Source organism: Hemitrygon akajei, chromosome 13 (assembly GCF_048418815.1).
Source record: "Hemitrygon akajei chromosome 13, sHemAka1.3, whole genome shotgun sequence".
Taxonomy (NCBI): domain Eukaryota; kingdom Metazoa; phylum Chordata; class Chondrichthyes; order Myliobatiformes; family Dasyatidae; genus Hemitrygon; species Hemitrygon akajei.
The window spans coordinates 28840438-28852122 of record NC_133136.1 but is presented as its reverse complement, the minus strand read 5'-3'; the positions used below and the strand labels follow the sequence as shown (position 1 = coordinate 28852122).

Here is an 11685-nt window from a genome sequence, read left to right as displayed (position 1 = left end):
GAAATAGAAGGAGAACTGAAGCTAGTGCTTGGGTCTGAGTTATGGAAAGAATATGTGATTAAGAAAAAGGAAGAAATCAAAAGAAGACAAAATATTTGTTAAAAGTCTCATTAAGGTATGTAATGATATCTTGTTTTTATATTAAATCAATACTTCATATAAAATGCTAAATATGTCTATATTAACTTTTTACAAGAACTGAATGGGGGTACAAGAGTTGTATGGTGCATCTGAACTCGTGCGTGAAAAAACTGATGCATGGAATGTAAAAGGTTGGCCACCCCTGATGTACAGTATGTATTAAATTAAAAGAAAGCTCTTTACAGAAGTTGATAATTTATTGTGTAAAAGAGTTTGTGAAAGATACATTTGAGGCAGTAACAATATTGGACACAATTTACAATATATTCATGATGACCATTCAACTGCAGAATGTGTTACTTTTTGGTATTTTCACTGTAATTGAATGGCAAAAGTCACAAAGCTACATATTTACAGAAATATGTAGCAATTTCTGAGACCTAGCATAAGAAAATAACTTTGCAAAAGTTTTCTCTGGCATGCTGCAGAACAAATGGGCTCAATTTTCTCTCATCTTGGCCACTGGAATCATTAACACTATGAATATATAGTCACTCAAAGTATTTTGTAATTGTGCAAATTTTAGTGCAGAACTTTGCTTATAGATGATTTATTTTACAAAACATATTGAGCTTTAATTTGATCTTATGCAGTAAAGATCAAATTTTGCAAGAGTTGTGATTCCTCGTCAAAGATCTTGCCCTGTTCAGCCTTTACAGATGGATTTTATCTTCTCCAGTACTTTAAAGAGAAAAATAGCAATGAGTGGTTAGTTATCTAGAAATTCATGACCAGACAGCTCAATATAATTCTTTTCCCTATATCTATGGTACTTAACCAACATAAAGCTGAAAGTGCATTATTTTCTCAAATTTAGGGTGTCTATTAACAATATCTGCACTTGATTTCTATTTTAGCCGGTGCTCAAACAAATGTGTGATCTGGGTTAATTGCAATGTAGAGTAACATTTAAATACCACTGTTTAATGCTTTCGATCTGTTAGTACAGTACATTTTTCCCCATTGCCTACCCTGATATTTCATATTGCCTGCCCAGTTAGCGATATTTAAGAAATTTTCAAAAAGTGATGGCAGAAGAATGGGCCTTGTAGTTAAATCACTTAATGCTTTATATACAATATAGATTACATTGAAATAGATAATCTATAAACTACAGCAAAATAACTAATTGTGGTCTATAGCAAGGACAATCTAAAAAGGCACATGTAATGTTGATAAGACTTTTCTATGTTTGGAATAAGTAGTACCTGCAAGAGATTTTCAAGTGGGGGTGTTGGAGTGGCTCATGCCTTTCTAATTAAGGTAGTTACAAGTATCCTTCACCCTTTCACATTTCAAGGCTTAGTTTTCCTATTGGCTTCATATTTTCTCAGTCTAGCCTCATAATGGAAGCCTAGTTACTGTAAACAAACCACCTTCAGTTTTATTTTACATCAGGCAGATGGTACTAACTGCAAAGAGGCCCTTTCAGCAGAATGTAGTAAAAAAAAAATTGGATTACAAATTTGGATTAAAGTTGTGATTATAACAAAACCATAAAAGCCAATAATGAAATATATCCTTCATTGTCACATACACTTAAAGCAATTCTAATTCCAAAAGCACAATTGATAATTGAGAAAAATGAACAAAAATGTAACATTGGACATGGAAAAATATGGAGAAAAAACTCTGACCTAGGCAGTCCTGTGCATTGTTACACTGGAGTAGTACTTCCACATGATTAACATGATAGTGCTAATAACAGGGTTCACAATATATGAAGAAAACAAAGGTAGGTTTGTTTTGGTACCCACCTGAGCAAATTTGTGTATTTGTTCCACTACTGCAGCAAACAAGGCACCCACACTTTCATCTATCAAGCTCTGCATGTAATGAACAGCTTCTTCATCAGAAAGATCCAGGCGGAATTTGTCCTGCACCTACATGTATAATGACAACATTAAAATACAGAGGCAAACAAATATGCTACCTACATCCCCAGCTTTCAAACTGTTTTATTCTCGTACTCTCTTAAAACCACAAGAGGAAGCCATTCAGTCTATTAAGCTCTTAGATCCAGTTCCAAACCCCTTATGTACATATAACCCATTCTCTCTTAAATGCTCATCAACAATTTCCTTGCTCGATTCTCCTGTCAGCCACCTACATTCGTACATTGCGTTAAGCACAACTTGCAATGACCAATTGCCTGTAAATCTTCGGAATGTGAAAGGAAACTCTCATGATCATAGATAATAAGCAAACTCCAAAATAACAGCATCTGAGATCAGGATAGAACCTAAGTTTGAAATAGCAATAGTTAAAGGGCCTGTCCTTGTGCTGTACTGTGCTAGTACAACCATACTACAGGGCTTCAGCCCACAATGTTGTGTTGAGCTTTTAACCTAATCTAAGATCAATCTAACCCTTCCCTCCTACAGAGCCATGTTTCCATAATCATGTGTTTATCTAAGAATCTCTTAAAAGCCCTTATCTGCCTCTACCACTGGCACAATGTTCTATGCACTTACCATTTTCTGTGTTTTTAAAAAAAAACTTACCTCTGATATCCCCTCCTGTACTTTCCTCCAATCATCTTAAAATTATTCCCCCTCATATTTGCCTTTTTCACACTGAGAAGGTCTTTGGCTATCCACTCAATCTATGCCTTTTATCATCTTGTACACCTCTATCAAGTAAACTCTAATCCTCCTTTGCTCCAGAAGGTAAAGCTCTAGCTTACTCAACTTATCTTCATAAGTTCTGGTCACCTCATTATAGGAAGGATATGGAAACTTTAGAGAGAGTGCAGGGGAGATTTACCAGAATGCTGCCTGCTCTCTAAATCTGAGCACAATACTTCAAGCGTGGCTTTATAGAAATGACATTAAAATTTATTTAATAAAATGTGTAATTATGTAAAATCAGTAATAAACTAACACTTTGGAATACTATAAATGTATGAAGAAATGGAGTTGAAGGTGGTGTCAGTTTTACATGGTATACACCAAATTTACACTGATATAAAAAACACAAATTCATGGCTAATTTCTTGTACATTAGCACAACTTTTAAAAATTCTTAAATAGTAGATTTTGTATAGATGTAAAGCTGGTTGTTTCATGCTTGTGTTAGTTTTCAGCTCTGTTTCAATATCAAGCAGCCAATATATTGCTAAGATGAGAAAATTAATTTTATTCAGTTACAATTAAAGTTCTGCATTTGTCTTAATTTCTAATTATCCAAGCAGATTAAAATCTTAATTAAAACATGGTTGAAATTTGTTGAAAACGTCAATTACAAACACATCTTAGTAATGACTTGGCAACATTGTATACCTAATAGCACTCAAATGCACAAATACATTGGAATCCCAATTATGGTTAGATTCAGAGTCACAATAAATCAAAGCATTAGCTCAGTTTCATGTCATGACATTAAGTGTTTGATCAAATGACCAGCCCACCCTGCCTCCATAGCAATTTCTGTATTTCGGACAGCTTCACTCTAAAACTGCTAAATAAATTTAGTAGTTAATGCTATACAGAAATCTGAAAAAAGTTAACTGCAAAATTAATAAAAAAAACCAAATTTCTTTAAAAAGTGTAATTATGCAAAATCAGTAATAAACTAACACTTTGGAATACTATAAATGTATGAAGTAATGACAGTGGATATTTAGGAAAATTATTTATGATTGTATTGTACTTTGTTTACTGTGAATGCCTGCAAGTAAATGAATCGCAGGTTAGCATATGACAGATACATATTTTGATAATAAACATACTTTGACCTTTGATATTCTTGCTCATCCTGAAAGGACAATAGTTCTACCTTGGAACAAGACCCCACACTATTGATTCTTAACATCAAGTTTCATCTATCTATATGCATAATATGGCATAAAAAACATCAAAATCACGTACCATAACACTAGAAAAAATTTCAATAATAAATTTCACATTGGAAATTAAAAAATATGGGAAAATTCTGTGTTGCTCCCTTTTTCTACTTATCACAGCACCAATTCCAATCCATTTAAGACTGCCCGTAGATGAAACATCAGACAGGTTATCAAAGTAAAAGCATTTTTAAAAAGAATCCATTTAATAATTAAATTAATATCCAATATTCAAAATTACTCAGCAATATACAGAACCAATATCTTACCAATCCTATCCCATCGTTTTATATACAAAAATACGTTGCAACTCCTTTTCACCCACTTTCCTAAAACAACACCAGTTAAAATTTTAATTCTGGTCTTGCACACTGCTGGTGGTTTTCCATTTTTCATTCAGATTGCCTGGATCAATGCTTGAATGTTTAACATGCCAGATGTCTGTAGCAGACTAATGTAAGTAATCTGGTCAGTTATTACCTCTTACATCTGTGCTACCACATAAACATGGTGTAATCAGAATTTGCACACGATGAACATCAAAGTCACCTTCATTTTCACAAACATTGCTATCCACAAAGGTTACATTTTATTTTTACAATTTATTAAGAAATCTTGTATACAAGAGGATAAAGAAAAAGCTAAAATGTTACAGGCATGATTGGCCAATAGTACACAACTTTACTTCATCCCACATGACAATAAGCACAAACTGAATGTGCTGGATGTTAGGGAATAGCAACTATAATCTGAGAGAATAACAATGTAAGATATAGTAAGTCATGAATATAAACAAGAACCAGCCTTCAATATGTTTTCAAATGTATCCTACAGGCAGCAATCTGTTTGAAATTATATAGAAATCTGCATGAATAAAGAAAGTGAAAAGAGTGAGCATCGGCTTACAGTGATAGGTCACTTGAGTGAAGTGTTTTGGAAAATGATGCTGACTTGGACATTTATTTTAGATCCAGCAATCTCAATTTAACTCCAGTTCAAAGACCAGATTGTTTAAGCTACAATTTGAGGTGTTGGGGTTGTATTTGTTAAAATAGCAAACAAAGTAGAATCTGTGCACAACAATGTTAGTATATTTTCTGGCCCCAGAAGAGGTGATAGAAGACTGGAGGAGAGTAGACTATGTCAACTGTAATAATTCATGGATTTCATGCCACATCCATAATATAAAAAAATCAATTCAGTTCAACAAGATCTTCCCTTACAGTCATACTGATTTTTCTTAATTATCCTTGATTAATCCCGATGTCTCAATGTCAAATTATAGTACTCCAATAATTCTTCTAATAATTTCCTTACCACTCATGTTGGACTTACTAAGCTGCAATTACCTACTTGATCCCTACTATCTTTCTCCTATGGTGATATCATATTTACTGTTCCGCAAACATCTAGCATGTCATGAATTCCAGGAATCCCCTCTCTTGCCTCTCAAAGCAGCTTGCAATATATCCCATTTGCCTGTGGATTTATTCACCGGCAAGGCCACTAATGCCATCCAACAGTACCTCCTTTTAATGGTAATTTATTCTAGAATTCCACAACCCATTTTCTCAAATCTTCCAGTTGCAAAGCCCTTCGCCATAGTGAATCCAGTTAAGTATTCATTTAAAACCTTACCTACATCCTTTGACTCCATGCACAAATTATTTAGACCTTCATGGTCCTACCATTGCAGTACAACTGCATCAAAAATACTACCTCAAAATCACATACTTGCACTTGCATTTATGTTTCTTCTAGACAAAAAGCCCATAATTCTCCCCAGCACAAGGACTGCAGCTGTTCAAGACAGATAACCAGGATACTCTGAAGATAACCAACACTGCCTCAAACATGCAACATTTCTTCTGCTTTTTTAAAAAAAAGTCTACTGCTTTTCATAGGAACCGAACTGAAGAGACAGAGGAAGGGACAATTGGCTCACAAATAGAGAAAGATTGTAGGCAGTGAGAGAGGGAGAATAGTCAAGTGATAGAGAAGGGATGCATTCAGTCTGATGGTTTGAGATGTGTCTATTTTAATGCAAGGAGTATCATGAACAAAGCGGATGAGCTTAGGGGCGCTGTTCATTACTTGGAGCTATGATGTTGTGGCCATTACAGAGACTTGGATGGCTCAGGGGCAGGAATGGTTACTTAGAGTGCCAGGCTTTAGATGTTTCAGAAAGGACAAGGAGGGAAGCAAGAGGTGTGGGTGTGGCACTGCTGATCAGAGATAGTGTCACGGCTGCAGAAAAGGAGGAAGCCATGGAGGGATTGTCTACTGAGTCTCTGTTGGTGGAAGCTAGAAACAGGAACATTGAGGAGCAGATAGGGAGACAGATTCTGTAACAGTGCAATAATAACAGGGTTGTCATGATGGGAGATTTTAATTTCCCCAATATTGATCAGTATCTCCCTAGAGCAAGGGGTTTAGATGGGGTGGAGTTTGTTAGGTGTGTTCAGGAAGGATTTCTGACACAATATGTAGATAAGCCTTCAAGAGGAGAGGCTATACTAGATCTGGTATTAGGAAATGAACCTGGTCAGGTGTCAGGTCTCTCAGTGGGAGAGCGTTTTGGAGATAGTGATCATAACTTTATCTCCTTTACCACACCTTTGAAGAGGGATAGGAACAGACAATTTAGGGAAGTGTTTAATTGGAGTATGGGGAAATATGAAGCTATCAGGCAGGAACTTGGAAGTGTAATTGTGAACAGATGCTCTCAGGGAAATGTACGGCAGAAATGTGGGAAAGGTTCAAAAACTAGGTAATGATAGAGATCGAGAAAATTATAAGACTAGCAGGAAGGTGCTTAAGAATGAAATTAGGAGAGCCAGAAGGGGCAATGAGAAGGCCTTGGCGGGTAGGATTAAGGAAAACCCCAAGACATTCTACATGTGAAGAACAAGAGGATAAGACCAATCAAGTGTGACAGTGCAAAAATGTGTATGGAACCGAAGGAGGTAGCAAAGGTACTTCAAGAATACTTTGCTTCAGTATTCACTACGGAAAGGATCTTGGTGATTGTAGTGATGACTTTCAGCAGACTGAAAAGCTTGAGCATGTAGATATAAGGAAGAGGATGTGCTGGAGCTTTTGGAAAGCATCAAGTAGGGTAAGTCACCGGGACCGGACAAGATGTTCTCCAGGCTACTGTGGGGGGCAAGGGAGGGATTGCTGAGGCTCCTGCAATGATCTTAGCATCATCAATGGGGACAGGGGAGGTTCCGAAGGATAGGAGGGTTGCAGATGTTGTTCCCTTATTCAGAAAGGATGTAGAGATAGACCAGTGAGTCTTGCTTCAGTGGTTAGTAAGTTGATGGAGAAGATCCTGGGAGGCAGGATTTATGAATATTTGGAGAGACATAATATGATTAGGAATAATCAGCACGGCTTTGTCAAAGGTACGTTGTGCCTTATGAGCCCGAATGAATTTTTTGAGAATGTGACTAATCACATTGATGAAGGGAGAGCAGTAGATGTAGTATATGTGGATTTCTGCAAAGCATTTAATAAGGTACTCCATGCAAGGCTTATTGAGAAAGTAAGGAGGCATGGGATCCAAGGGGACCTTGCATTATGGATCCAGAAGTGACTTGCCCACAGAAGGCGAAGTGTGGTTGTAGAAGGGTCATATTCTGCATGGAAGTTGGTGACCAGTGGTGTGCCTCAGGGATCTGTTCTGGGGCTCATTTCTGGAAGAGGAAGTGGAGGGATGGGTTAGTAAATTTGCTGATGACACAAAGGTTGGGGGTGTTTTGGATAGTGTGGAGGGCTGTCAGAGGTTACAATGGGACATCGATAGGATGCAAAACTGGGCTGAGAAGTGGCAGATGGAGTTCAACCCAGATAAGTGAGGTGGTTCATTTTGGTAGGTCAAATGTGATGGCATAATATAGTATTAATGGTAAGACTCTTGGCAGTGTGGAGAATCAGAGGGATCTTAGGGTCCGAATCCATAGGACACTTAAAGCTGCTGTGCAGGTTGACTGTGTGGTTAAGAAGGCATACGGTGTATTGGCTTTTATCAACCGTGGGATTGAGTTCAAGAGCTGAGAGGTAATGTTACAGCAATATAGAACCCTGGTCAGACCTCACTTGGAGTACTGTGTTCCGTTCTGCTCACCTCACTACAGGAAGGATGTGGAAACTACAGAAAGGGTGCAGAAGAGATTTACAAGGATGTTGCCTGGATTGGGGAGCATGCCTTGTGAGAACAGGTTGAATGAACTTGGCTTTTCTCCTTGGAGTGACAGAGGATGAGAGGTGAACTGATAGAGATGTATAAGACAATGAGAGGCAGTGATCGTGTGGATAGTCAGAGGCTTTTTCCCAGGGATGAAATGGCTAGCATGAGAGGGCATAGTTTTATGGTGCTTGGAAGTGGGTACAGAGGAGATGTCAAAGTTAAGACTTTTACGCAGACAGTGGTGAATGCATGAAATGGGCTGCCGGCGATGGGGGTGAAGGCAGATACCATAGGGCACCTCTTGGATAGGTACATAGAGCTTAAAAAAAATAGAGGGCTATGAGTAACCCTAGGTAATTTCTAAAGTACGTACATGTTTGGCATGGCATTGTGGACCAAAGGACCTGTATTGTGTTGTAGGTTTTCTATGTTTCAGGCTCCCTTAAGTTAAAAGTAATTGGACATACTGCTAGTCTCAAATACTCACTGAGCACAAAAGTGCATGAGGCAGCTACTGCATCTTTATATTTAAAAATAATTTATACATCTAAATTATTTTTATAAAGCAGTGGCCTTAATAAATATCATGGAAAAGGGGTATACATGAAAATGTTTAATTTTTTTTGTAAGGGGAACAATTCAGTATTGAGAGAAGGAACAAAATTATAATAAAACAGAATAAGAAGAGAGCTAATATCAATTAGGAAACGGCAGCTGGATTTTCTGGGACAAGTACTAAGGAAAGAGAGGCTCAAACATCTTGCAGTGATGGGAATATTGATGTAAGAAAAAGTCGCAGTTGACAGTGCATGACATTTATGAGTTACATCAAGGGATGGATGGGCAACAGTTTTGAAGAGCTTATTAGAACTCAGATTAAAGACAAATGGAAGACCATGATTGCCACATCCTATGACACAGCACATGATGTTAATGATGATTACTATATGGCTTTAATGTCCATTAAAAAATTATCCAACTAAGTTTTACAGAGCAGCAAGAAAATACTTATAGCAGAACTTGAAAAAATCACTTAATTCAAGAGGGATAACATATTCAAAGTTTAAAATCAATCTTACTGAAAAAACACTTTCAATAATGCATATTCCAATTTTGATTTGGACCAATGATTCATTTATTAGTGATTTTTTTTCCTTTAAGAATAATTATTTATAATTTCAATTAGTAACTGAAGTGTTTACCTTTTTCACAGTCTTATCAGGCTCCAGAGCAATATCCGGAATGTTGGCATCCACCATCAGTGAGAAAAGATTTAGAATTAGATTCGAATATCTGGAAGAAGAATTATTTTGGTGACATGGTCAAAGAATCATGTAAGTTGAATTCATGAGAAGGGAATATCTTTTTCATATATCAAATGATAAAACTCTGACTGTTGGGAGACATGTCTGAACTATCACAGTGGTCATGCTTATCCATTACTTGCAAATATGACTCTTCCAATAGTATTTTTAATGCTTTCTTCATTCTACTCTGTTACCTTGCTCTAACTTGTGCCAAGTCTCATCTGTCTATCAAACCTATGCATGCAGACTGTGCTGACTACCAGATTCCATTGTTAGACAACTTCCTCTCTCCTCTTCTTACAGAACCTTCAAAGGGACTGTTCGCCTTTTAGCTCCAGTCCACCACCAACCACTTCTGTCACATAGTTCCCCAGACAAATGCAGGAGATGCAACACCAGTTCTTTTACCTCTTCCCTTCCCACTGTCACATTATGTCACAGGCAGATAGGTCAGAGTGGAGATAGGATAGAGAATTAGCTGGTGTTTAAACTAGAGTTGCAGGAGGATGGGAACCATAATGCCAAAACAGTTAGTGGAGAAGTGGTGGAGGCAGATGTTGGTAAGCTCTGAGACAAAGTCAGGAATCAAAAGGTTGAGCATAGTGCAACTAGTGTCCTGAGCTGCCTGTGTCTCAATGCAAGAAGCATTGTAGGAAAGGTAGATAACAGTGCTGAAGGTGATGTAGCTGGTTTACAATCTGAGGCAATGTATATTGGGGAGAGACTGTTGATAGGGCAAAACTGCAGTCAACCAGATGAGTTGCAATGTAAAAGGTGGACAACATTGAAAAGGATGAATACAGGACACAAGGTGTTGTATTTGAATATGCAGAGTATATGAGAAAAGGTAGATGGACATGTAGCACAGTTGCAGATTACCAGGTATAATGTTGTAGGCATCACCATATCAAGGCTGAAAGTTTATAGCTGGGAGCTTAAAATCCAAGGATACACATTGTATCGAAAGGATAGGCAAGGAAAGAAGAGGGGCGGCGTTGCTCTGTTGGTTAAAAAAATGAAACTAAATCATTAGAAAGGGGTGACATAGGGTTGGAAGGAGTTGAATCATTGTAGATAGAGCTAAGGAACTGGAACGGTACAAAGGCCCTGATGGGTGTTGTATACAAATGTCCCCAGCAGTAGTAAGGATGAGGCCTACAAATTACAATATGAGATGGAAAATGCATGCCAAAAGGGCAATATTACAATAGTCATGGGGGGACTTCAATATGCAGGCAGATTGGGGAAAATCAGGTTGGTGCTGGATTCCAGGAGGGGGTACTTCTAGAATGCCTACAAGATGACCTTTTAGAGCAGTTTGTGGTTGAATCCACTATTGGATCAGCTATTCTGGATTGGGTGTTGTGTAATGAACCAGTATTGCCTTTAGCAGTAAGTGATCATAATATGATAGAATTCACCCTGAAATTTGAGGAGAAGCTAAAGTCAGATGTATCAGTATTACCATAAAACCATATAACAATTACAGCACGGAAACAGGCCATCTCGGCCCTTCTAGTCCGTGCCGACGCTTACACTCGCCTAGTCCCAGTGGCCCGCACTCAGGCCATAACCCCCCATTCCTTTCCTGTCCATATACCTATCCAATTTTACTTTAAATGACAATACCGAACCTGCCTCTACCACTTCTACTGGACGCTCATTCCACACAGTGGAGTAAAGAGAATTACAGAGGCACGAGAAGGGAGTTGGCCCGAATTAATTGGAAAATATGACTGGCAGGGATGATGGCTGAGCAGCAATGGCTGGAATTCCTGGAAGCAATTTGGAAGACACAGGATATATACATCCCAAAGAGGAAGTAGTATTCTAAAGGAAAAATGTCACACCCATGGCTGACAAAAGGAGTCAAAACCAACATAAAAGCCGAAGAGAGGGCATATAATAGAGCAAAAATTAGTGAGACATTAGAGGTCTGGGAAGCTTTTTAAAAACCTACTGAAGGCAACTAAAAAGTCATTAAGAAGGTAAAGTTGGAATATGAAAGTAAGCTAGCCAAAAATATTAAAGTAGTTAGCAAAAGTTTCTTCAGATACATAAGTGTAAAACAGAGGTGAAAGTGGATACTGGACTGCTGGAAAACAATGCTGGAGAGGCAGTAATGAGAGCCAATGAAATGGAGATGAACTGAATAAGTATTTTGCATCAGATTTCACTGTGGAAAGTCCAGGAATCAGGGA

General features: G+C 37.8%; 1 protein-coding gene across 1 annotated transcript in view; it reads right to left on the bottom strand.

The window, feature by feature from the left end:
• Positions 1–319: 319 nt before the first annotated feature.
• The window catches only part of pik3c3 (phosphatidylinositol 3-kinase, catalytic subunit type 3), a 106637-nt gene continuing 95271 nt past the window's right edge, over positions 320–11685 (bottom strand). Inside the window, exons 23-25 of the mRNA XM_073064314.1 lie at positions 9380–9470; positions 1899–2024; positions 320–822 (exon numbers count right to left, since the gene is read on the bottom strand). Of these exons, the coding sequence (XP_072920415.1) occupies positions 808–822; positions 1899–2024; positions 9380–9470 (232 nt within the window). The 3' untranslated portion in view covers positions 320–807. The remainder of the gene's footprint in view (positions 823–1898; positions 2025–9379; positions 9471–11685) is intronic.